Genomic DNA, 27,194 nt, shown 5'->3' with positions numbered 1-27,194 from the left:
GTACCAGTCAAACGTTTGGACACACCTTCTCATCATTCTTTCTATTTTCTACATTGTAGAATAATAGTGAAGACATCAAAACTATGAAATAACACATATAAAAATATTGTAGTAACCAAGTGTTAACCTCTAATGACTCCCCATCCCGCATGAGGGAGCATAATCATCGACTGACACTAATTAGCATAACGCAACGGACATAAATCTTCCTAGAAAATATTCCTATTCATGGAAATCACAAGTGAAATATATTGAGACACAGATTAGCCTTTTGTTAATCACCCTGTCATCTCAGAGTTTCAAAATATGCTTTACAGCCAAAGCTAGACAAGCATTTGTGTAAGTTTATCGATAGCCTAGCATTTTGTCCAGCTAGCAGCAGATAACTTGGTCATGGATATCAGAAAAGCAATCAAATTAAATTGTTTACCTTTGATGAGCTTCGGATGTCTTCACTCACGAGACTCCCAGTTAGATAGCCAATGTTCCTTTTTTCCAAAAATATTATTTTTGTAGGCGAAATAGCTCCGTTCGTTCTTCACGTTTGGCTTAGAAATCGCCCGGAAATTGCAGTCACGAAAACGCCAAAAAATATTCCAAATTAGCTCCATAATATCGACAGAAACATGGCAAACGTTGTTTATAATCAATCCTCAAGGTGTTTTTCAAATATCTATTCGATAATATATCCACTGGGACAATTGGTTTTTCAGTAGGACCGATTGGAATAATGGCTACCTCTGTATTTTACTCGAGAATCACTCTGGGAGCCATCAGGTGACCAGTTGCGCAATGTAGCCACTTACGGGTATTCTTCAACATAAATGCGTAAAACTACGTCACAATGCTGTAGACACCTTGGGGAATACGGAGAAAAAGTAATCTGGTTCATAGCCCATTCACTGCTCAATAGGGACGCATTGGAACGCAGCGCTTTCAAAACATGAGGCACTTCCGGATTGGATTTTTCTCAGGCTTTCGCCTGCAATGTCAGTTCTGTTATACTCACAGACAATATTTTTACAGTTTTGGAAACTTTAGAGTGTTTTCTATCCTAAGCTGTCAATTATATGCATATTCTAACATCTTGTCCTGACAAAATATCCTGTTTACTACGGGAACGTTATATTTCCAAAAATGAAAATACTGCCCCCTAGTCACATTAAACAAATCAGAATATATGTTATATTCTTCAAAGAAGCCACCCTTTGCCTTGATGAGGAATGTTTTTCCAACAGTCTTGAAGGAGTTCCCACATACGCTGATCACTTGTTGGCTGCTTTTCCATCACTCTGCGGTCCAACTCATCCCAAACCATCTCAATGGGATTGAGGTCAGGTGATTGTGGAGGCCAGGTCATCTGATGTAGCACTCCATCACTCTCCTTCTTGGTCAAATGGGCCTTACACAGCCTGGAGGTGTGTTTTGGGTCATTGTTCTGCTGAAAAACAAATGATAGTCCCACTAAGCGCAAACCAGATGGGATGGCGTATCGCTGCAGAATGTTGTGGTAGCCATGCTAGTTAAGTGTGCCTTGAATTCTAAATAAATCACTGATAGTGTCACCAGCAAAGCACCCCCACACCATCACGCCTCCTCCTCCATGATTCACGTTGGAAACCGCACATGCGGAGATAATCCGTTCACCTACTCTGCGTCTCACAAAGACCTGGTGGTTGGAACCAAAAATCTAAAATTCCACCAGTCTAATGTCCATTGCTCGTGTTTTTTGGCTCAAGCAAGTCTTTTCTGGTGTCCTTTAGTAGTGGCTTCTTTGCAGCAATTTGGCCATGAAGGCCTGATTCATGCAGTCTCCTCTGAACAGTTGATGTTGACATGTATCTGTTACTTGAACTCTGTGAAGCATTAATTTGGGCTGCAGTTTCTGAGGCTGGTAACTCTAATGAACTTATCCTCTGCAGCAGAGGTAACTCTGGGTCTTCCTTTCCTGTGGCGGTCCTCATGAGAGCCAGTTTCATCATAGCGCTTGATGGTTTTTGTGACTGCACTTGAAGAAACTTTGTTATTCAAATTTTCCAGATTGACCGACCTTCATGTCTTAAAGTAATGATGGACTGTCATTTCTCTTTGCTTATTTGAGCTGTTCTTGCCATATTATGGGCTTGGTCTTTTACCAAATAGGGCTATCTTCTGTATACCACCCCTACCTTGTCACAACACAACTGATTGGCTCAAATGCATTAAAGAAGGAAATAAACTCTACAAATTAACTTTTAACAAGACACACTTGTTACTTGAAATGCATTCCAGGTGACTAGTTCATGAAGCTGGTTGAGAGAATGCCAAGAGTGTGCAAAGCTGTCATCAAGGCAAAGGGTGGCTACATTGAAGAATCTCAAATATAAAATATATTTTGATTTGTTGAACACATTTTTGGTTACTACATGATTCCATATGTGTTATTTCATAGTTTTGATATCTTCCCTATTATTCTACAATGTAGAAAATAGTAAAAATAAAGATGAACCCTTGAATGAGTAGGAGTGTCTAAACTTTTGACTGGTACTGCATATCTGGGAAAGGGTATAAAACAATGTCCAGAGTGTTGAAAGTTTCCAATAGCACAGCGGTCTCCATCATTGGGAAATTGAACTAATATGGAACTATACAGGCTCTGCCTAGAGCTGGCGGTCCAACCAAATTGAGCAACCCCGCCAAGAAGGACCTTGGTCAGGCATGTGACCAAGAACCCAATGACCACTCTGATAGAACTACAATGTTCCTTGGCTGAGATGGGAGATCCTGCCAGAAGGAAAACAGTCTCTAGAGCACTTCATCAATCGGAGCTTTATGGGGGAAGGGCTAGACGGAAGCCACTCCTGAGAAAAAGGCACGACAACACGCCTGGAGTTTGCAATAAGGCACGTGAAAGAGAGCATGAGGCTAACTATGATGTGTTCTGATGAGACAAATTTGAACATTTTGGCCTGAATGCAAAGCGCTATGTCTGGAGAAAACCTGGCACAGCTCATCACCCATATAACGCCATCCTTTCCCGTGAAGCATGGTGGTGGCAGCTTCATGCTATGGGGATGCTTTTCAGAGACAGGGACTGGTAAGGATAGAGGGGACAATGAATGGAGCCAATTACAGGCAAATCCTTGAAGAGAACCTGCTTCAGAGTGCAACCGAACTTAGACTGGGGAGAAGATTTACGTTCCAACAGGACAATGATCCCAAGCACACAGCAAAGCAACGCTGGAATTGCTTCAGAACCATTCAAAAGTTTGGGGTCACTTAGACATTTCCTTGTTTTTGAAAGACAAGCACTTTTTTTGTATATTAAAAAAACATCAAAATGATCAGAATATAGTGTACACATTGTTAATGTTGTAAATTACTATTGTAGCTGGAAACGGTTTATTTTTTATGGAATATCTACATAGACATACAGAGGCCCATTATTAGCAACCATCACCCCTATATTCCAATGGCACGTTGTGTTAGCTAATCCAAGTTTTTCATTTTGAAAGGCTGATTGATTATTAGAAAACCCTTTTGCAATTACGTTAGCACAGCTGAAAATTGTTGTGCGGATTAAAGAAGCAATAAAACTGTTCTTCTTTAGACTAGTTGAGTATCTGGAGCATCAGCATTTGTGGGTTCGATTACAGGCTCAAAATGGCTAGAAACAAAGCACTTTCTTCTGAAACTCGTAAGTCTATTCTTGTTCTGAGAAATGAAGGCTATTCCATGCGAGAAATTGCCAAGAAACTGAAGATCTCGTACAACGCTGTGTGCTACTCCCTTCACAGAACCGCGCAAACTGGCTCTAACCAGGATAGAAAGAGGAGTGGGAGGCCCCGGTGCACAACTGAGCAAGAGGACAAGTACATTAGAGTGTCTAGTTTGAGAAACAGACGCCTCACAAGGCCTCAACTTGCAGTTTCATTAAATAGTACCCGCAAAACACCTCTCAATGTCAACAGTGAAGAGGCGACTCCGGGATGCTGGCCTTCCAGGCAGAGTTCCTCTTTACAGTGTCTGTGTTCTTTTGCCCATCTTAATATTTTATTTTTATTAGCCAGTCTGAGATATGGCTTTTTCTTTGCAACTCTGCCTATAAGTCCAGCATCCCCGAGTCTCCTTTTCAATGTTGAAGTTGAGACTGGTGTTTTGCGGGTACTATTTAATGTGCACCAGACTCAGTCGTGCACCCTCCTCATTAACCTGTGATGAGTTATTCCCAATTTTTGATGAACAAATAAGGTTTTATATGTAAGATGGTTAAGTAAAGATTATTATTATGTTATTTCTTGTGCCCTGGTCCTATAAGAGCTCTTTGTCACGTCCCACGAGCCGGGTTGTGACAAAAACTCATTCTTATGTTTAATAAATGTATCGTACATTGTCTGTGTGGCAGGCTTACAATGATGGCAGAAAACAACATTTGAGATTGTGCTGAACCTGGTGCTAGAGGGGGTACGCACCTGGAGGTTTAGTGTTTGAAGGGGTACGGGACTATAAAAAGTTTGGGAACCACTGTCCTAGGCTACCTGGCGAAAATTATTGCTCGCTAGCCTAACTTCCTTTCATGGGCAACGTTATCTAGTTAACATTAGCCTTCTACATCTAGCTACATACTGAACTTCCATCCGCTCAGGCCAGGGGAACAATGTATGAATTTATGGTTTGATCAGAATCACAGTTCTAATTATTGGCCACTATGGAGAATTAAGTAAAACCACAAGTCCAAATCCCTATCTCCATCCATGGCTAATTTAGGAAAGGACCAATTTTAGCTAGCTAGCCACCGGACAACCACACAATGAGATGCAACTATTAAAGTTTTTCTGTCAATTACTCTCAATGTGATATGATTGGAGGGAAGCCAAATCCAAACTGGCTTCCCTTGACACTTTTTTTGGTGGCTTCCCTTGAGATCCATAAATACATGTCACTGTGTATATGAGACTGCCAGAGAGGTTATGCAATACAAGCAAACCGAGAGAGTCATTTGAGAGGACGGTACATTTAGCACAGGTCATCTCTCCCTTAGTATGATGACTGTGTGCTTTTGGGATGCAATGTGTAGGCGAACTTGGTTGGTATGTGCGATGGTGTAGTGCTTGGGGAAATGGATGGATGTGTGTGATGTTCATTGCAGTGTTTACTGCAGTGTCTGTTAAATGGTGCAGTCAGTGTTTACCGGTATGTATAAAAAAGTGTGTGTATGTATTTGTGTGGGATGGTAAAGTGTGATTGTTTGTACATAGATCTCTCTGTGTTTGTGTGATATGGTGCAGTGTTCTGGGAAATGGATGTCTGAGCTGAACCAGAAGGCTGTTGAGTCCCAGAGTGGTGCCCTTGAGTGGGATGTTGTGCCCTTGAGTGGGATGTCTATTCTAAATGGCCTCATTGGATTTCACAACACATAAATATACGCTACATGACCAAACGTCTATGGACACCTGCTCATCGAACATCTCATTCCAAAATCATGGGCATTAATATGGAGTTGGTCCCTCCTTTGCTGCTACAACAGTCTCCAGTCTTCCGGAAAGACTTTCCACCAGGTGTTAGAACATTGCTTCCCTTCAGTCACAAGATCATTAGTGAAGTCAGCACTGATGTTGGGCTATTAGGCCTGGCTTGCAGTCGGCGTTCCAATTAATTCCAAAGGTGTTCAATGGAGTTGAGGTCAGGGCTCTGTACAGACCAGTCAAGTTCTTCCACACCGATCTCGACAAACCACCTCGCTTTGTGAACAGCATTGTCATGCATTGTCAACGTTGTCTTGCTGAAACAGGAAAGAACCTTCCCCAAACTGTTGCCACAAAGTTGGAAGTACAGAATCGTCTAGAATGTCATTGTATGCTGTAGCATTAAGATTTCCTTTCACTGGAACTAAGGGGTCTAGCCCGAATCATTAAAAACAGCCCCAGGCCTTTATTCCTCTTCCACCAAACTTTACATTTGGCACACATTGGGGCATGTAGTGTTCCCCTGACATCCGCCAAACCCAGATTCGTCCGTCGGACTGCCAGATGGTAAAGCGTGATTCATCACTCCAGAGTACGCGTTTCCACTGCTTGCTAGTCCAATGGGTACGAGATTTACACCACTCCAGCCAACGCTTGGCATTGCGTATGGTGATCTTAGGCTTGTGTGCGGCTGTTCGGCCATGGAAACCCATTTCATGAAGCTCCTGATGAACAGTTATTGTGCTAATGTTGCTTCCAGAGGCTGTTTGGAACTCCGTAGTGAGTGTTGCAACAGAGGACAGCACTTGGCGGTCCTGTTCTATTTGCTTGTGTGGCCTACCACTTTGCAGCTGAGCCGTTGTTGCTCCTAGAAGTTTCCACTTCACAGTAACAGCACTCAAAGTTGACCGGGTTTAGAGCTAGCACGTCAGAAAATTTACTAACGGACTTGTTGGAAAGGTGGCATCCTATGACATTGCCACGTTGAAAGTCACTGACCTCTTCAGAAAGGCCATTCTACTGCCAATGTTTGTCTATGGAGATTGCATGGCTGTGTGCTCGATTTTACCTGTCAGCAACAGGTGTGGCTGAAATAGCCGATTCCAATAATTTGAAGGGGTGTCCATATACGTTTGTATATGTAGCGTATGAATATACAAATCATCATAAACTTTGACTCCTGCTTCTACTAATGGTAATAGTACCATTGCGCTGCCAACACTACTGAACATTGCTATTGCAACTACGGCAACAAACTATTACAACAAAGCAACTGTGTGTGTGTGTGTGTGTGTGTGTGTGTGTGTGTGTGTGTGTGTGTGTGTGTGTGTGTGTGACTACAGTCATTTTTCAAGGTGTCTGCCTGGCTTTACACAGGGAAACAAACACTTCTCAGAGGCACGCACAAATCAGCCTCAGCCAGATCCATCTCATCTCAGCCCAGCCATCGCTCATACACTACCACCACTTTCACTGCACAGGGTCTCGTCTCCTCTCATCCACCTATATGGATGTAGCTCTGGGAAGGTTGGGGCCCCTGGGGACTGGACATCAATGTGATGGAGCTGTTGGTAGCATTTTCTGCTAGTTTCTCCTAGCTGATAATCATGAGAATGTCTCTACTAAGTTACATGCGAGAAGTGTATGTGTGTTAGTGTGTGTGTGCGCGTGTGTGTTTATGTGTGCGCGCCTACGGCCGTGTGTGCAAACAGCCTATGCCCGTGACAGAAGTGTTCCCAGAATCACAGGCCCCTTGCTGTCCTTGCCTCTGCTTCCTGTGAGTGTGAGTGAGGAGTGAGTGAAGGAGCAAGGCAGCGAGGGGGGTGAGTAGTGAGTGAAGGAGCGAGGGGGGTGAGCAGTGAGTGAAGGAGCAAGGTGGCGAGGGGGTGAGTAGTGAGTGAAAGAGCGAGGAGGAGAGTGTGAAGGAGTGAGGCAGCGAGGGGGGGGGGAGTAGTGAGTGAAGGAGCGAGGCAGCGAGGGTGGTGAGTAGTGAGTGAAGGAGCGAGGGGTGTGAGTAGTGAGTGAAGGAGCGAGGCGGCGAGGGGGGTGAGTAGTGAGTGAAGGAGGGAGGCGGCGAGGGGGGTGAGTAGTGAGTGAAGGAGCAAGGCGGCGAGGGGGGTGAGTAGTGAGTGAAGGAGCGAGGGGGGTGAGTAGTGAGTGAAGGAGCGAGGCAGCGAGGGGGTGAGTAGTGAGTGAAGGAGCGAGGCGGCGAGGGGGGTGAGTAGTGAGTGAAGGAGGGAGGCGGCGAGGGGGGTGAGTAGTGAGTGAAGGAGCGAGGCGGCGAGGGGGTGAGTAGTGAGTGAAGGAGCGAGGCAGCGAGGGGGTGAGTAGTGAGTGAAGGAGCGAGGCAGCGAGGGGGTGAGTAGTGAGTGAAGGAGCGAGGCGGTGAGGGGGTGAGTAGTGAGTGAAGGAGCGAAGTAGCGAGGGGGTGAGTAGTGAGTGAAGGAACGAGGCGGCGAGGGGGGTGAGTAGTGAGTGAAGGAGCGAGTGGGCGAGGGGGGTGAGGTAAGGGGTGCCAGCACAGGGCAGGGCCTGTGGGCAGTTGGGGTAGACACATCAATGCATCATGAAGAGCACCCTGAAGGTGTTGTATTCAGGAATTGTGGTAAGAGTGCTTGATGTTTAAGAGCATTCTGTTGTGGAACTTAATTTCATGCTTTATGTCCCTATTGATTTTAATTGGCCTTTACGGAATCTGTCAAGAGTTGTAAAGATTCCAACTGCAAGCTGTACTCTAGACATGGTATGTTGAGGCACTGCTGTGCACAGAGTTTCCTCGTTCTTTTTTGGCACTGTACGTGTATTATAATAAGGTACAGGAACCCGGAGAAGTACTTTAGACTTAGTTTTTACCTTAGGTACTGTGTGTATTTGCTTGTTGAGGTGTTTACCTTTACTCTTGGAGGCCTGTGTCTCGGCCTCCTTGGGCGTGCGGAAGCGCAGGGGTTCGCTGTGCGGACTCATGGGCCCACTCATGCTGATGGACTGCACGTGCACAATGTAGTCGGTCTCCTCCGCCAAGTCCCATAATGCACAGGAGCGGGAGGTGGTGTTCACTTCCTGGATGAAGCGTAGCATGCGCACATCCTTTTTCTGTTGGCACATCATCACAGAGGGGCGTTTAGCGAGCAGTGTAACACATATCCACTGATGTTGAAGAGAAGTCTCACACACAACATTGCACCGTAGTGAACTTCTCACAGATATCACCCACTCACTCCCAATAAGTTTAGTTTAGTTTAGTTTATTAGGATCCCTATTAGCTACTGCACATGCAAAAGCTACTCTTCCTGGGGTCCACATAATACAAATACTGTACATCACAAAGTACAGAACAGTTATAGACAAGGACATTAAATAACTAATAATCATTTTTTAAATGTATATAAAAAAATAAGAGTTATATTTTGAAAAGATGGCAAGAAACAACAAAAACAAGTCTTAGTAGTAGAAGCATGCAGGTACTGTGCAGTAATAGTAGACAGAAATAGACTGTGTGGAGAGGAGCTGTATGTGGAGGAGTGGAGAGAGGGAGCAGCAGTCAGGAGATGGATTGGACCAGGGCTCTCATCTGGGCTTCTGGGACCAGGAAATCATCTGGGCTTCCGGGACCAGGAAATCATCTGGGCTTCTGGGACCAGGAAATCATCTGGGCTTCTGGGACCAGGAAATCATCTGGGCTTCTGGGACCAGGAAATCATCTGGGCTTCTGGGACCAGGAAATCATCTGGGCTTCTGGGACCAGGAAATCATCTGGGCTTCTGGAACCAGGAAATCATCTGGGCTTCTGGGACCAGGAAATCATCTGGGCTTCTGGGACCAGGAAATCATCTGGGCTTCTGGGACCAGAGCTCTCATCTGGGCTTCTGGGACCAGGAAATAATCTCGGCTTCTGGGACCAGGGCTCTCATGTGGGCTTCTGAGACCAGGAAATCATCTGGGGGCTGCATTTGGTCTTTAACGAGGTCCAGGGGGCCAAACTCAAAATTGGTTACATTTCCTCGCCATCAAAATTTGCAAGCAATATTTATCTCTATCTATCGTTTATGGAATTTTCAATGCTCCCTGATTGTCTAGCTTTAATTTCGGTGATAATTATCTAGCTGAACAAACTCAAGAAACTTTTATTATTATTTCTAAACAGTTTCAATTTGGTTTTAGTCATTTTAAAGGATATTGAGTTTGTTCCCTCGCGGGTCGGATCTGTCTTGACCCCCCTGCTCTAATCCTAACCTACACTTTGCTGTCTCATTGGCCAAGTTATCTACACTGACTGTCAGATTGACCACACTCCTGTCCATCTGCATTACTATGCTGAACTACAGAGTGAGTGTTCAGAGATGTGCAAAGCAAAGATGTGTGCTGTGCAGGGACTGTGTGTGCCAAGATAAATAATATTGTTTTTCCCTCTTTACATAGCTGTCATCATCCACTGCCGTCGTCGAGGAGACAGGCGCTCTGGTAGGATCGTCCCGACAACATAACGTCCTGTGACAACGGTTCTGAAAAACAAGTGGCTGGCCGGGGACGCAGCGGAGAGATGGTGGGTAACGATTGGTGACAGGTACTAATTAATCTCCTGTTGGCAAGTGTGTGTGTGTTTGAGTGTGTTTGTGTGTGTGGTGTGTGTGTGAGTGTATCCTCCTCCATGTTGCGCTCTGTCTCTCTCACCTGCTGTGTGATGGAGAAGCCGATGACGGGGTCCCCCTCGGGGATGTCCCATGTCACCACGGCAGAGTTGGCCTTCAGAGCCTTGATGGTCACATTGACAGGAGCCGACAAGCTGTCTGCAAACACACAGAGGAAGAGAAAAAGAGAGAGAGGAGATACACATGAAGCAAATTAAGTAGACTTTCTTACTGTCTAGTGGGTACTGGGTAGAGTGGGTACAGTCATGGGTACATGTATTATTTACACTGCCTCAATAGAGTACTTCAAACAATTCAGAAAATCTCAGAGCTTGGCTAGTCTAGACAGTATGGCTACAGATTGGCCATCAGCCTTCCTGAGGTGGTTTAATTGTTCACTACTACTTACCGAGGGAGAGCTGTGGCCTGATTCATTATTCACATCCATTCAGCATAATTATGATACATAAGAAATACAACTGCAATCAAATCTAGAGTGGAGCTACTATTAAGGGGTTGGATTTTGAATAGCCTTGCAATTAAGGGTAGAATTTTGAATAGGTTCACATTTAGCATCAGTTGAATATTCAGTTAAATTACACTCAACTCAAAATGGGGTACTGTATAGAGTTGGATCACTTTTTGTTATTCGGTGTAATGATACGTTGTACGTGCTGCTTACCTTGGCAGTTTCATTAGGGCTTATATGATACATGACTTCAAAGTAATGATTTGTTGCTGTGTAATTCATTTTTGTTGTGTGTGTGTCCTATTACCTGAGGAGAGACATGGTAAAATCTATTCTGCGCCGCCCCTACAGATTATATCTACACCTGGTTTTCTGAGCAATCTTTAGAATCATTAGGACATGTAAAGAGCTTTATTCAACATTCCAGGGTGTATTTGTGCCAGCAGCGGTAACACAAGCCTCCCTCTTATAGGCGAATGGTGAGTTCGAAAAAACTGAAAGTATGCACTCTAGAAACAGTTTTTACATACAAACTGTTTGAACACAGAATCAGGCAGGCTTCTCAAAAAAGTCACCGTGGTAGAACGTTTGTTTTGATTGTTGAGTTTATTTAAGTCCCATCAGGTAGCCTGACTTCAGATGTGTAAACAGGATTATTAGGGAACTCGTTCTTCTTGCAAAGCATGTAAAAGTTTTAAATTAATTATTATATTAATCTGACTATCCACAATAATCGGGTTATCGTGTGCATGTAACCGTGCTCTCTGTCTCTCTCTCTCTCTCTCTCTCTCTCTCTCTCTCTCTCTCTCTCTCTCTCTCTCTCTCTCTCTCTCTCTCTCTCTCTCTCTCTCTCTCTCTCTCTCTCTCTCTCTCTCTCTCTCTCTCTCTCTCTCTCTCTCTCTCTCTCTCTCTCTCTCTCTCTCTCTCTCTCTCTGTCTCAATTCAATTTCAATGTTATTTCAATGGAATGGGAAACATATGTCTACATTGCCTAAGCAAGTGAAGTAGATAATAAACAAAAGAGAAATAAACAATAAAAAATGTACATTAAACATTACACAAAAGTTCCCAAAGAATAAAGACATTTCAAATGTCATATTATGTCTATATGCAGTGCTGTAATTGTCACGCCCTGGTCTTAGTATTTTGTGTGTTTTCTTTATTATTTTGGTCAGGCCAGGGTGTGACATGGGTGATTTATGTGTTTGTCTTGTCTAGGGGTTTTTGTAGATTAATGGGGTTGTGTTTAGTAGAGTAGTCTAGGTAAGTCTATGGTTGCCTGGAGTGGTTCTCAATCAGAGGCAGGTGTTTATCGTTGTCTCTGATTGGGAACCATATTTAGGCAGCCATATTCTTTGAGTGTTTCGTGGGTGATTGTTCCTGTCTCTGTGTTTGTTTGCACCAGATAGGGCTGTTTTTTATTTTTTATTTTTTTATTTTTTATTTTTTTTATTTTTTTTCTCCTTTCACATTACGTTTTTGTATTGTTCGTTATATTCTTTATTAAAGATGTATCGAGATAACCACGCTGCATTTTGGTCCTCCTCTCCTTCGACACAAGAAAACCTTAACAGTAATCATGTATCTCTCTGCCTTGTATGTGAATCTGTTAATTTTACAATGATATTAAATCTATTTGTATTTAAATATATTTGTAATTCCATACTCAGACCTTTCTTGATGGCCTATTACTGAAACTCAACTATAGTCTCTTGCATATTTCTAGATCATCTTTATGGAGTCAGATAATTCATGAGGCCCTTTCCTGCAGTCAAATTACCTAGTGGCCTCATGCTTGGAATGTTATTCATATTTTTTACAATTTAATTATTAATAAACATTGAAACAAATTAAAAGCCAAAAATGTGGAGTTTCTATCTCAATTTTTTATTTATTTTTATGTTTAATTCTTCTGTGGTGTAAATAAAGTGTAATAATGGGATGCAAACAAACAATTTAATACATTTCAAATCTGTTTCTGACATACTACAGGTGTCTTTTTTTAAAGACCGTAACCATGTGTGTGAGGTGTTTACTTTTGTTTCAAAGTAGATTTGTTTAAGACCACTAAGAAACACTGTGTGACCCTGATTTAGCCAACTGCAGTAGATTTGTTTAAGACCACTAAGAAACACTGTGTGACCCTGATTTAGCCAACTGCAGTAGATTTGTTTAAGACCACTGAGAAACACTGTGTGACCCTGATTTAGCCAACTGCAGTAGACTTTGTTAACATATTAATTGCATAGTCTTATCACGAGTCACATAGGAGGTATAATATGTATAGATATCAAATATTACCAAAAGTAGTGCACTATAAAGGGAATGGGGTGCCATTTGGGACGTACTCCACTTGTGTTATTTGGCCTGCTGTTGACACAAAGAATAACAACAGCTGAGAGGTGGATGCAGTGTGAAGCGCCTTGTTCTAGTGCAGAGCACCAAACACCAACCACCAAAGCTCAGGTGGATGTTTTTACATGTTGGTTTTGGGTCGCTGTTTCTTTTGACTCTAGAGTTTGTGTTTGTTTGTTTGGGATTCCTAAAAAAGCTGCAGGGAAGGGCGACTGGGGCAGGCTGGTCGGCTGGCATGCAGGCGGCATCGTAAACTGGGTGACAAATCACACTCATTATCTCTTTATTAATCATCATGTGGGTTGGTCCCCCTGCTCTCCAGGGAATGGCAGTGAAGACACACAGCAGCCACCACTAAACCAAGTCCCCGGTCTAAATGTGACAGACAGTGTTTAGTTCCCAACGCCGCCAGCAGGGGGATACAATAATTTCTGTGACTGTGACACAAATCAGTTGTTTGTGCATTCGCACCAATGGATGTATGCATATACACATGCACGCACACACACATTTGCTTTGTGTATTGCCAGTTCTGTGCATGATAACCCAACTAGTGAATGAGTGCTTATGACAGAGCAGGAGAGAGAGAAAGACAGAAAGACAGGCAGAGAGAGAGAGAGAGAGAGAGAGAGAGAGAGAGAGAGAGAGAGAGAGAGAGAGAGAGAAACAAAGAGACAGAAAGACAGGCAGAGAGAGAGAAACATAGAGACAGAAAGACAGGCAGAGAGAGAGAAACAGAGAAACAGAGAGACAGAAAGACAGGCAGAGAGAGAGCGAGAAACAGAGAGACAGAAAGACAGGCAGAGAGCGAGAAACAGAGAGACAGAAAGACAGGCAGAGAGAGAGAGACATAGAGAAACAGAGAGACAGAAAGACAGGCAGAGAGAGAGCGAGAAACAGAGAGACAGAAAGGCAGAGAGCGAGAAACAGAGAGACAGAAAGACAGGCAGAGAGAGAGAAACATAGAGAAACAGAGAGACAGAAAGACAGCCAGAGAGTGAGGAACAGAGAGACAGAAAGACAGGCAGAGAGAGAAACAGAGAGACAGAAAGACAGGCAGAGAGAGAAACAGAGAGACAGAAAGACAGGCAGAGAGAGAGACAGAGAGACTGAAAGACAGGCAGAGAGAGAGAGACAGAGAGACAGGCAGAGAGAGAAACAGAGAGACAGAAAGACAGGCAGAGAGAGAGACAGAGAGACAGAAAGACAGGCAGGGAGAGAGAGACAGAGAGACAGAAATACAGAAAGACCGGCAGAGAGAGAGAAACAGAGAGACAGAAAGACAGGCAGAGAGAGACAGAGAGACAGAAATACAGGCAGAGAGAGAGAGAGACAGAGAGACAGAAAGACAGGCAGAGAGAGAGAGACAGAGAGACAGAAACAGAGAGACAGAAAGACAGGCAGAGAGAGAGAGACAGAAAGACCGGCAGAGAGAGACACAGAGAGACAGAAAGACAGGCAGAGAGAGAGCGAAAGAGAGAGAGAAAGACAGGCAGATATTGAGACAGACAGATAAAAAGACAGAGAGCGGCCCATGCAGTGAGAAGAAATGTCCTCTGAATGTTTCCCCAGTTCGACATATACTATTTATCCTCTATGCAAAGAGTCCTCCTCACGTCCAGTACTTCCAGTCACTGAGTCAGTTTGATCTGATTTTTCTCCATTTGGCTCTAATACCCCCCACAAAAAAAGTATATGTGGTGACGTTGAATCAACGTGGAAAACAGATAGGATTTGTCATCAATGTAAGGGAATTTCATTTTTTTTCCACCCAACTTATTTTATTAAAATTCACATAAAAATGAGATGTTGAACTGATGTCTGTGCCAAGTGGGTAGGCATGTTAGTGTAGTATATTGAGATGTGTGATTTACAACAGTCAGAATGCCACCCTGATTAAAATGACAATTGAACAGGTAAAGAGCAGTGCTGTATATTTCACCTTTATTTAACCAGGTAGGCTAGTTGAGAACACCTTTATTTAACCAGGTAGGCTAGTTGAGAACACCTTTATTTAACCAGGTAGGCTAGTTGAGAACACCTTTATTTAACCAGGTAGGCTAGTTGAGAACAAGTTCTCATTTACAACTGCGACCTGGCCAAGATAAAGCAAAGCAGCGCGACAAGAACAACAACACAGAGTTACACATGTAATAACATGGAATAAACAATAAACAAGCCAATAACACAATAAACAAGTAAATAACATAGTAGAAAAAAATAAAGTCTATATACAGTGTGTGCAAAAGGCATGAGGAGGTAGGCAATAAATAGGACATAGTAGCGAAGTAATTACAATTTAGCAGATTAACACTGGAGTGATAAATGAGCAGATGATGATGTGCAAGTAGAGATACTGGTGTGCAAAAGAGCAGAAAAGTAATTAAAAACAGTATGGGGATGAGGTAGGTAGATTGGGTGGGCTATTTACAGATGGACTACGTACAGCTGCAGCGATCGGTTAGCTGCTCAGATAGCTGATGTTTAAAGTTGGTGAGGGAAATATAAGTCTCCAGCTTCAGGAATTTTTGCAATTCGTTCCAGTCACTGGCAGCAGAGAACTGGAAGGAAAGGCAGCCAAATGAGGTGTTGGCTTTTGGGATGACCAGTGAGATATACCTGCTGGAACGCGTGCTACGGATGGGTGTAGCTGAGATAAGGCGGAGCTTTACCTAGCATAGACTTATAGATGACCTGCAGCCAGTGGGACTGGCGACGAATATGTAGAGAGGGCCAGCCCACTAGAGTATACAGGTCGCAGTGGTGGGTGGTATAAGGTACTTTGGTAACAAAGCTATATTGCAGGAAAAAGCCCCCCCCCCCTCCATTCTCACGTACTTCTTGCCTCCTCTAAAGTAATGGGTGCATGAAGCTCCTGTATATGTGTGTGTGTGTGTGTGTGTGTGTGTGTGTGTGTGTGTGTGTGTGTGTGTGTGTGTGTGTGTGTGTGTGTGTGTGTGTGTGTGCATGCTTGTGAGGGAGCAGACACTAGCAAGTCTTTGTTAGATTCATCAGAGTGACAGGCAGTAGTGTGTAGAGCGCTGGGCTGTGTCATGAGGGTGACTGTGTTCAGTGGGTGACAGCTCACTAACATCTCCCTTAATTACAGAGCACTGCTCGAGGGTGGCTGAAGTCCTGCAGACTTCTAAGGCGAGGGGGATGTAGAAGAGCAAAGCTGTATGTTTGGGCATGTGCATCTGCCTCTGAATACAAAGTTCCAATCCAGCGATAGAAAGTTGCTTTGAGATTTTTGTTAAGCCTATCCCAAACATTAACTCATACCTTAACTCAAACCTTATCCCAAACCTTATCCCAAACATTAACTCATACCTTAACTCAACCCTTAACCCAACCCTTAACCCAAACCTTAACCCTTAACCCAAACCTTAACTCATATCTTAACTCAAACCTTATCCCAAAACTTATCCCAAACCTTAACTCATATCTTATCCCAAACCTTAACTCATATATTAACTCATACCTTAACTCATACCTTAACTCAACCCTTAACCCAACCCTTAACCCAAACCTTAACCCTTAACCCAAACCTTAACTCATACCTTAACTCAACCCTTAACCCAACCCTTAACCCAAACCTTAACCCTTAACCCAAACCTTAACTCATATCTTAACTCAAACCTTATCCCAAACCTTAACTCATATCTTAATTTATACCTTAACTCAACCCTTAACCCAACCCTTAACCCAAACCTTAACTCATATCTTAACTCAAACCTTATCCCAAACCTTATCCCAAACCTTAACTCATATCTTATCCCAAACCTTAACTCATATCTTATCCCAAACCTTAACCCAAACCTTATCCCAAACCTTATCCCTTACCTTAACTCATATCTTAACTCAAACCTTATCCCAAACCTTAACTCATATCTTATCCCAAACCTTAACTCATATCTTAACTTAAACATTATCCCAAACCTTATCCAAAAACTTAACTCATGTCTTAACTCAAACCTTATCCCAAACCTTATCCCAAACCTTATCCCTTACCTTAACCCAAACCTTAACCCAAACCTTAACCCAACCCTTAACCCAAACCTTAACCCTTAACCCAAACCTTAACCCAAACCTTATCCCAAACCTTATCCCTTACCTTATCCCTTACCTTAACCCAAATCTTAACCCAACCCTTAACCCAACCCTTAACCCAAACCTTAACCCAAACCTTATCCAAAACCTTAACCCAAACCTTATCCCAAACCTTAACCCAAACCTTAACCCTTACCTTAACCCAAACCTTAACCCAAACCTTAACCCAAACGTTAACCAAACCCTTAACCCAAACCCTTAACCCAAACCTTAACCAAACCCTTAACCCTTAACCCAAACCTTAACCCTTACCTTAACCCAAACCCTAACCCAAACCTTAACCCTTACCTTAACCCAAACCTTAATCTTTACCTTAACCCAAACCCTTAACCCAAACCTTAACCAAACTCTAACCCAAACCTTAACCCTTACCTTAACCCAAACCTTAATCTTTACTTTAACCCAAACCTTAACCCAACCCTTAACCCAAAACTTAGCCCAAACCTTATCCCTTACCTTAACCCAAACCTTATCCCAAACCTTAACCCAAAACTTATCCCAAACCTTAACCATTCAAAGTTAATGCCTAAACGTAACACTATCCTTAAAAATGCGGACGTAATGCCTAAACTTAACCTTAAACACTTTTACATTTGGCGTTTAAAACAACTTTGAAATTTGACGTTTGAGAAACATGGATGAACTTCTGATTCTGACGTGATACTGTGAGAGCTAGTTGTAACTGTTAGCCAGAAATGATGTGATATATAAATAAAATGGCTGCATTAGACCTTTAAGTACTTGCACACACAAACACACACACACACACGTAAGCACGCACACACACACAAACCCTGGCTGTCTCCCACCTAGTCTCATTCTCATTAATGAATGTACTTCTCTGACCTGCCCAGGCCCTTCTTGCAAAGCTCCGACCAGCCGTTCTCTCTGTCTGTCGGTCTGTCTGTCTCTCTGCACTGCTGTGACACAAGCCACACATTAATACAGTCAGAGATGTGGGCACACCTGCCCCTGTGACCTTCCTTCCCTCTGTACTGTCCGTCTGTCCCAGAGAGATGCACTCTCTGAGTGTTGAACCAAGGCTGAGTCTGACTGAGTTGCTTTGCTGATCTTAGACCCTGGTGTGGTCCGGCAGCATTTCATCCTTTCACGCCTCTGTGCTCATACAGCTCTTACTGCAGCAATCAATGACACCCTTCTCATTTCATTGGTAAATATCACACAGACAGACAGACATGCTGGCAGTAATAGCTAAGGGGAGTAGAATATCAAAGTGGACCCATACGGTGGTGCTTCTCACTAATGTGTGTGTGCAATGACCCAATGGGCACATTCTGGTTGAATCAATGTTGTTTCCACGTCATTTCAATGAAATTAATAGACGTTGAATTGGCATCTGTGCCCAGTGGGGAGAGACCGTAAACAGACAAATGAACTGAACCTTGGGTTGCTGTCTCAGCCATAGTCTGCCCTCCTGGGGATATGAGCGGCGATAAATTAGCACATGTTCATTAACACGTCCTCGCCTACTGCTAACGAGCACCCTGGTGGAATCACAAGTGGCTTTTCAATATCCTCCAAACGTGTCATTGAGATTGCAAGAGGAAACACTTCTCCTTTTGTGCTTCCCAGTCATTCCTACTCTTCTTCAGGCTGACTGTACTGTGCAGTACGTCCCTGCATTATCAAAAACAGTTGGCAGGTGTGTTCTTTGTTCATTCATAGTTAGTGTGCCATGATAGAGAAATCAGTGGTTTGTGCTGATCTGTAGTTTACCAGAACGGACCTTGGCGCCCACTCCTGCCTGCCCGCACGCAGTCACATACTCACTTTCAAACCCACAGCAGTTAAAGAAACAGCAGGAAAGGCCGAGGCGGAGTTGGAACAATATAGTTAATGTGTCTCATTTGGCATCTAAAGCAGCTGTTGAATAATTAAGGTCTGCGATAGGCGCGCAGGGAGAGACTGGGAGCCATAACATGATGGCATGTTCAATTATGAATGCACTATCACCTGTTTTATTAAATCTAGCTCTTCAATCTCACTCTATCTCCACTGCTTATTGCCGCTGCTTATTGCCGCTGCATGGGCCCGGGGAACAAAACAGTTTCCTGTTCTCTTGGTCACTCTTTCTCTTCATCTCCATCTTTCTCATACATACTCGCTTTCCCTCCTCTTTCGTTCAGCCATTCTCTCTTTCCTTGTCTATCTGACTCAACACTCTCCCTCTTTCTCTTTCTCTCTCTTCATCTGTACCTGTCTCCATCTATGTTGCTGGTGTGTTTGTGCTCCAGTAGGGCCTAGTTTGACAGGTGGACTGCAGACATTATCCTAGTCCTTCTGAATGTAAAGAGTGCTCAGGAGGACTGACACTTCAGTGGGAGCTGCTCAGTGCCTCCTCCACTTCAGACAATAGAACGTCAAAGTTAAGGCTTGGCATAGAATAACCAACCCCTAACACTTCCCCACCCCCTCATAATCTCTGCATCCTTCCATCACCCCCAGATCAATCCACAGCCTCTAAAATACAGCACGCTATGACTCACTTGCATACTGTTAACATGGTTTGTACTATGCATCCCTCTGGTTGTGATTGGCAGAAGAAGTACGGATAAATAGACACACTCCAGGTTTACAGTACATACAGAGTTACAGTGGCACAGACAGCTCCGAACCAAGAGCTCATTAAGGCCTGGTTTAACATAGAAAATGGTATGGTCTAGTTTACTGTGGAAATGTACAACTCAGAATGTGAACCAGAGTGTGGCTTCAAACCCCTTGCCCAAAACCATAGAGACCAGTGTGTGTATGCATAAGTGTGTCTTTTCTCTGTCTTTTCCCTCTCCATGCAGTAGCTCCACTCCACAAATGAGTGTTGTGATAAGCATACCTCCAAGGCTTTCCTCTTTTGAGGAGAAATTAGTTATTTACTTTTACCAAATGAATTCTCCAACCCGCCGGCCAAGAGAGCAGCAAAGAGGCGAGCTCCAAAATATCATCTCACTCTATCACTCTCTCACCCACTCACACTCCCCCTCACTCGCGCAATTAACAGATGTGCCACGAAGACAAGAATACTGGTCTCGGTACCAGTGTGACAGATTTGTATTTGTATTTATTATGGATCCCCATTAGATGCTGTCAGGGCAGCAGCTACTCTTCCTGGGATCCAGCTAAATTAAGTCAGTTATACAATTTTAAAAACATTACAATACATTCACAACAGATTGTGTGCCCTCAGGCCCCTGCTCAACTACCACATAGATACAACACAAAAACCATGTGTACGTGAGTATAGTGCATATGTTATTGTGTGTTTGTATGCATTAGTCTGTGCCTATGTTTGTGTTGCTTCACAGTCCACGCTGTTCCATAAGGTGTATGTTTATCTATTTTTTAAATCTAAGTTCTTTGCTTGCATGAGTTACTTGACGTGGAATAAACTTTCATGTACGTAGTACATACGTAGTATGGCTCTACGTAGTACTGTGCACCTCCCATAGTCTGTTCTGCACTTGGGGATTCAACATGTCAATACCTCTCACAAATACAAGTAGTGATGAAGTCAATCTCTCTCCACTTTGAGCCAGGAGAGATTGAAATGCATATTATTAATGTTAGCTCTCTGTTTACATCTAAGGGCCAGCTGTGCTGCCCTGTTCTGAGCCAGTTGCAATTTTACTGTCCCTCTTTGTGGATAGACTTCTCCCCATCTTAGCTGGGAAAAACTCCCTAGAAAAACTCCATAGAAAGGCAAAACCTAGGAAGAAACCTAGAGAGGAACCAGGCTCTTTCTTCATAGTGTTTGTTTGAATAACTCAGGAAACGGTTGCTATTGACTTTCACACATGATGAAACTGATCCTAAGTCTATAAAGATTAAGGACACCAGTTGTCTTAACACATCTGGTCTGAAAGAGAATCAAAGTAGACATCATGGCTGTGCTGCTTTTGTTATTGGTAATGTGAGTAACCCTTCATGGTACTCAACACCTCCAGTTTCTTATGTCGTATTTGACATGTGCCGGGTGGAGATTATAACAATGCATGGCCAAGAAGTTCAATCGTTCAGAGATGACCAGCAGGGTCAAATAATAATAATCACAGTGGTTGTAGAGGGTGCAACAGGTCAGCACCTCAGGAGTAAATGTCAGTTGGCTTTTCATAGCCGATCATTCAGACGTGGGGGACATGGCTGAAGATTTGTGATTCGTCTGTTAGCATGGAAATAACTGTGAATTAGCAGGGAGCTAATGCGGCCATTACAACTAGAGCACACCTAGTGGTTAGACCGTTGGGCCAGTAACCAAAAGGTTGCTAGATCAAATCCCAGAGGTGACAAGGTAAAAATCTGTTGTTCTACCCCTGAACGAGGCCGTTATCCCACTGTTCCTAGGCCGTCATTGTAAATAAGATTTTGTTCTTAACTGACTTGCCTAGTTAAATAAAGCATAAATAAAAAATAACTTGCTCCTACATCAATAACATGCAAAAGCACATCCCAGGATGCCCCCGATATCTAACAGGTACCGTACACATATATATACATCAGGACATGTACACAGTGAACTCATACACACTGTAAATATGAAATTAGAATATAGTATTTCAGAATGTGACCTATTGCTTGCATGTCAATATCAGACTGAGAATAATTTACATTCGCAATCTCTTCCTATCTGCAAGCGTAACCAATGGCATAACACCTTATTGCTATGTAAATTCAACCAAGCAATAAAAATACATAAACATTGAATACATATTTCTACAGTGGCAAGTGGAAACAAAACCAGAAACATAACCATAACCAGAGCATGGGTGGCGGTGCTGATTATTTGACAAGCACCTGCATCTGCTCGTCTGTTAACTGCAAATGAAATCTAATCCCCATCAAGGCTCCTGCACAATCAATGTCCCAGTAGAGCTAGGCACATAATACACACAGCACATAAACATGATAGGATTTTTTCACTATTCTCCCTTTCTCCTTCTTTCACTCGCTCCTATTCATCACTCCACTTCCCTGTAACCTACTCTTCTCCTATCCACTCTCTCATCATCTATCTCCCTGTCCCTGTTTCCCTCTTTCTCCTCATCCCTCACTTCCTGTCTAATTTTATTTATTTCTCTCCTCCTTATCCCTCCCTCTCTCTCTCTCTCTCTCTGTAGAGTGTAAGCCACTCTGTTGAGGCAGCTGTTGTGGTAATGTCTAGCTGCCTGCCTAAAAGGATGGCACTGCGATGGAGATGGTGGCGAGAGAGAGAAAGAGATGTCGGCATTGACTTTCTCTCTGGCTTTCTCTCTTTGCCTTGCTTTTTTCTATCTCTCTCACTTTCTTTCTCTGTCTGGCTGTATTTCCCTCTCACTTTTTTCTCTCTCACACTCTTGGTCTCCCTCTCTCTCCCTCTCTTGTTTTCTCTTTCTCTGTGCCTCTCTCTTCCTTTTCTCTCTGACTTTCTCTTTCTCTCCTGGTGAGCATGACTGTTCTGCTCTGAGAGCCGCCTCTGGGGGGGGGGGGGGGGGGGGGGGGGGGGAATGCTTCTCTCCCTCTTCCCTGTCTGAACGGCCTGAATGTCCCCAGGCCTGTAGCTCTTACTCTTTCTCCTGCTACCCAATCCAGTCTATCTCATGCACACACATTAACTTTCAGGAAGACTAGGGAAATTTTGAGTTTTAGACTGTGCAGCAGCAGCAGAGAGGATTAGCACTGGAACTAGCGCAGCAGAGATCTGGCAGCAGAGTTAGACAGCATGTTATTACAGAAGAGAGAGAGGGAGAAACTGATACAGGTAAACTCCTGGAAGCATACTAATGTAACTCACACCATCTGGGCTATCCCCCAGGACATTAACAGAGAGGAGAAAATAAAAACAGTATTTTTACTCTCTGGTGAGCTGCCAAGGGGGCTGTGAGTGTGTGTGAGTGTGTGTGTGTGTGTGTGTGTGTGTGTGTGTGTGTGTGTGTGTGTGTGTGTATAACAGGAACTTATAACAGCACTATAGCAGTCACTGGCGCAAACCACCCCTCCATTATCATATTGCATTCATGGGCTCTAAGTGGCAAATTTGAACCCAAAACCTCATTCCCCCCATCAATACCGCCTGCCATTCCCCTCCTCACCACCCACTCTTGGTAACAGAGCTAACTCCAGACTGCGTCAGAGACATGGCAAGGACACGTCAGTCTGTCCTGGCCATCGCAGACCTGATGGCCAGGAGCTAGTGTCTGTCTCTCAAAGTCTATCTACTGTGTGTTCTCAATGACAGCAACAATGCCCCTCAGTCTCAGACAAACACAAGCACATCCATTCATTTCCATCTAGCTCAGCTCTTTGAGATCAGAAATTTAGAAAATATGGACTCAGACAAAAAGTGAGCAATTGAGTACACTACATGGTGCCATGGAGTACACTACATGGTGTGCTGGAGTACACTACATGGTGTGCTGGAGTACATTACATGGTGTTCTGGAGTACATTACATGGTGCGCTGGAGTACACTACATGGTGCCATGGAGTACACTACATGGTGTGCTGGAGTACACTACATGGTGTGCTGGAGTACATTACATGGTGTTCTGGAGTACATTACATGGTGCGCTGGAGTACACTACATGGTGCGCTGGAGTACATTACATGGTGCCATGGAGTACACTACATGGTGTGCTGGAGTACATTACATGGTGTGCTGGAGTACATTACATGGTGTGCTGGAGTACACTACATGGTGCGCTGGAGTACATTACATGGTGCCATGGAGTACACTACATGGTGTGCTGGAGTACATTACATGGTGTGCTGGAGTACATTACATGGTGCGCTGGTGTCCATTACATGGTACGCTGGAGTACACTACATGGTGCACTGGAGTACACTACATGGTGCGCAGGAGTACATTACATGGTGCGCTGGAGCACACTACATGGTGCGCTGGAGTACACTACATGGTGCGCTGGAGTACACTACATGGTGCGCTGGAGTACACTACATGGTGCGCTGGAGTACACTACATGGTGCGCTGAAGTACACTACATGGTGCGCTGGAGTACACTACATGGTGCGCTGGAGTACATTACATGGTGCGCTGGAGTACATTACATGGTGCGCTGGAGTACACTACATGGTGCGCTGGAGTACATTACATGGTGCGCTGGAGTACACTACATGGTGCGCTGGAGTACACTACATGGGGCGCTGGAAAATAAGCTGCTGAAATGAGTTCCACTGTAAAAAGACACTGAACAGATGCTGTTGTGTTGAGATGTATTTCAGTTAACCATACTCAACAGTTCCTAAATACATACCCTCACAGAATCAAATAAAATACAATTTTATTAGTCAAATGCGCCGAATACAACCTTACAGAGCCCTTAATCGACAGTGCAGTTTCAAAAAAAGATGGATAAGAATAAGAGATAAAAATGGCAAGTAATTAAAGAGCAGCAGTAATGTAAGGGATGCGTAATCGGTGGCAGGAAGTCAGATGCAGGAGAGCAGAACTTGGTAATAGCCGGAGCAGTTTATTAGCAAAACACGTGCACAAGCACTTACAAAAAAGATTCCCACACAAAGACATGGGGGGGAACAGAGGGTTAAGTACACAACAAATGATTGAGGGAATTGAAACAAGGTGTGAGGAAAAACAAGACAAAACACATGGAAAATGAAAAGTGGATTGATGATGGCTAGAAGACCGGCGACACCGACCGCTGAGCGCCGCCCGAACAAGGAGAGGACCTGACTTCGGCGGAAGTCAATTGCTTCCGCCGAAGTCGGGTCCTCTCCCTCGTCTAAGGGCATAGCGGGATTTCTTATACGCTTCCGGGTTCGAGTCCCGCTCCTTGAAAGCAGCAGCTCTGGCCTTTAGCTCAGTGTGGATGTTGCCTGTAATCCATGGCTTCTGATTGGGGTATGTACGTACGGTCACAGTGGGGACGACGTCCTCGATGCACTTATTGATGAAGCCAATGACAAATGTGGTGTACTCCTCAATACCATTGGATGAATCCCGGAACATATTCCAGTCTGTGCAAGCAAAACAGTCCTGTAGCTAATTTTTTAGCGATCAAGTCACTGATGCTTCCTGCTTTAATTTTTGCTTGTAAGCAGGAATCAGGAGTATGGAATTATGGTCAGATTTGGCAAATGGAGGGCGAGGGAGAGCTTTGTACTGTAAGCGTCTCTGTATGTGGAGTATAGGTGGTCCAGAGTTATTTTCCCTCTGGTTGCACATTTAACATGCTGATAAAAATTTGGTAAAACTGATTTAAGTTTCCCTGCATTAAAGTCCCCGGCTACTAGGAGCGTCGCCTCTGGGTGTGCGTTTTCTTGTTTGATTATGGCGGAATACAGCTTATTCAATGCAATCTTAGTTCCAGCCTCTGACTGAGGTGGTATATAAACTGCTACGAAGAATACAAATGAGAACTCTCTCTGTAGGTAGTGTGGTCTACAGCTTATCATGATATACTCAACCTAGGTGAGCAATAGCTCGAGGCTTCCTTAGATATAGTGCACCAGCTGTTATTTACAAAAATACATAGTCCACCACCCTTTGTCTTACCAGACACCGCTGTTCTATCCCGCCTGTACATCGTATAACCAGCCAGCTGTATGTTGATATTGTCGTCGTTCAGCCACGACTCCGTGAAGCATAAGATGTTACAGTTTTTAATGCCCCGTTGGTAGTTTAATAATCCCCGTAATTTGCCGATTTTATTCCAAAGATTGCACGTTTGCTAGCAGAATTTAGGGAAGTGGGGGTTTATTCGATTGCCTTCGAATTCTCAGCAGGCAGCCCACTCTCCAGCCTCTCTTTCTCCACCTCCTCTTCACGCAGATCACGGGGGTCAGGACCTGTTCCCAAGGGAGCCGTATATACTCCCCCTTCTGGCTTATTCGAGAGTCTTCAAATAAGAAAATAGATTCTGCTAGTCTGTTGTCAGTAATTGCAGTCCTGATTTCTAGAAGTTATTTTCGGTCATAAGAGACGGCAACATTATGTACAAAATTAGTAAAAAAATTACTTACAAATTAACGCAGATAAACAAATAAAAAACATAATTGGTTGGGGGCATGTAAAACCTCTTCCTTCTGCTCCGGCGCCATTTTATCTCAGAAGCCAGCAGGAAAGCAACAAGGTTTAGTCCTCTGTCTTAATCCGTCTTAATCTGCGCATTCTAGGGCTGTGAGTCATGTGCAGGGGCAGGCAGCAGAGCATCAGCATCCCTATGTGTGTGTGTGTGTGTGTGTGTGTGTGTGTGTGTGTGTGTGTGTGTGTGTGTGTGTGTGTGTGTGTGTGTGTGTGTGTGTGTGTGTGTGTGTGTGTGTGGTCTAAGCCCTGTCTCAGGCCCCTCTCTCTTTACAGTGTCTGAGTTAAGGCAATACCAACCAGACTATTTTTTTTGGTCTAAGATTCCACTTGTTTCTGTTGCTGCTGTTGGCTGGTGCTGCAGCACTGCTCGTGCTCGTTGACATTTGCCTTCTCTCTAGTGTGTTTGCCTGCTGTGTTCAAAAATACCATCAGCGTGTCATTAAAGCTGTTCTGTTTGATTAACATGGCTTTATTAGTGCTTGTTAGTGGTGGTAATGGCTTTAATTTATGTGTATGCTGAGCTGCAAGTGCCCTCTTGAGAGAATTCTCTACTTTTGTCTACAGATCTACTGCCAGATAACTCATTAAACATGTAATAATACAGCCAGCCAATGAATGATTACTATTTGATTACCATTAAACTGTTACCACACACATGCATAAACACACACTCAAGCAGACACTGGCACACACTCTACTTATATCGTAAAATGCCCTGCCTCCTACATACATGTAGTACGTACGTGTAAGCTACCCTTCCTTTGCTGTATAACCCTACGCATGTTCTGTTTCCTCCTCTTTTGGTTGTGTGTCTGTCTGCTGGGTATTGTCCAAGTTTAAACAGCCTGCTCTTTTGAAACTGTGATGATTCACCCAATCAGAAGTGGTTGGCCTAGATAACAACCAGCCATTTAGAGAAATCACCTGAGCCAGATGAAGTTCAAAACAGTAGCTATGGGCTAATATTCGTATTATTCATATTTCAAAAGATTCAGAACATTATTTAGCATAAAGGAGAACAATAGTAGACTAAAGTGAAGAAAGAGGATGTTGAAGACAGACCTTCAGGAACAACAGTGCATGTCCCCTAGTTTGTTTAACATACTGTGATTTTAGATGCTTTTCTGATAAACCAC

General features: G+C 43.7%; 1 protein-coding gene across 1 annotated transcript in view; it reads right to left on the bottom strand.

Moving 5' to 3' along the window:
- The window catches only part of LOC110498004 (fibronectin type III domain-containing protein 5-like), a 57,026-nt gene that overhangs the window by 7,478 nt on the left and 22,354 nt on the right, over positions 1–27,194 (bottom strand). The window contains exons 2-3 of the mRNA XM_036953824.1: positions 10,116–10,241; positions 8,336–8,537 (exon numbers count right to left, since the gene is read on the bottom strand). Coding sequence (XP_036809719.1) covers positions 8,336–8,537; positions 10,116–10,241 — 328 coding nt within the window. The remainder of the gene's footprint in view (positions 1–8,335; positions 8,538–10,115; positions 10,242–27,194) is intronic.

This window comes from Oncorhynchus mykiss, chromosome 19 (genome assembly GCF_013265735.2).
Source record: "Oncorhynchus mykiss isolate Arlee chromosome 19, USDA_OmykA_1.1, whole genome shotgun sequence".
NCBI classification, from domain to species: domain Eukaryota; kingdom Metazoa; phylum Chordata; class Actinopteri; order Salmoniformes; family Salmonidae; genus Oncorhynchus; species Oncorhynchus mykiss.
Note: the sequence above shows the minus strand (reverse complement) of the source record. Positions and strands in the feature narration are given on the sequence as shown.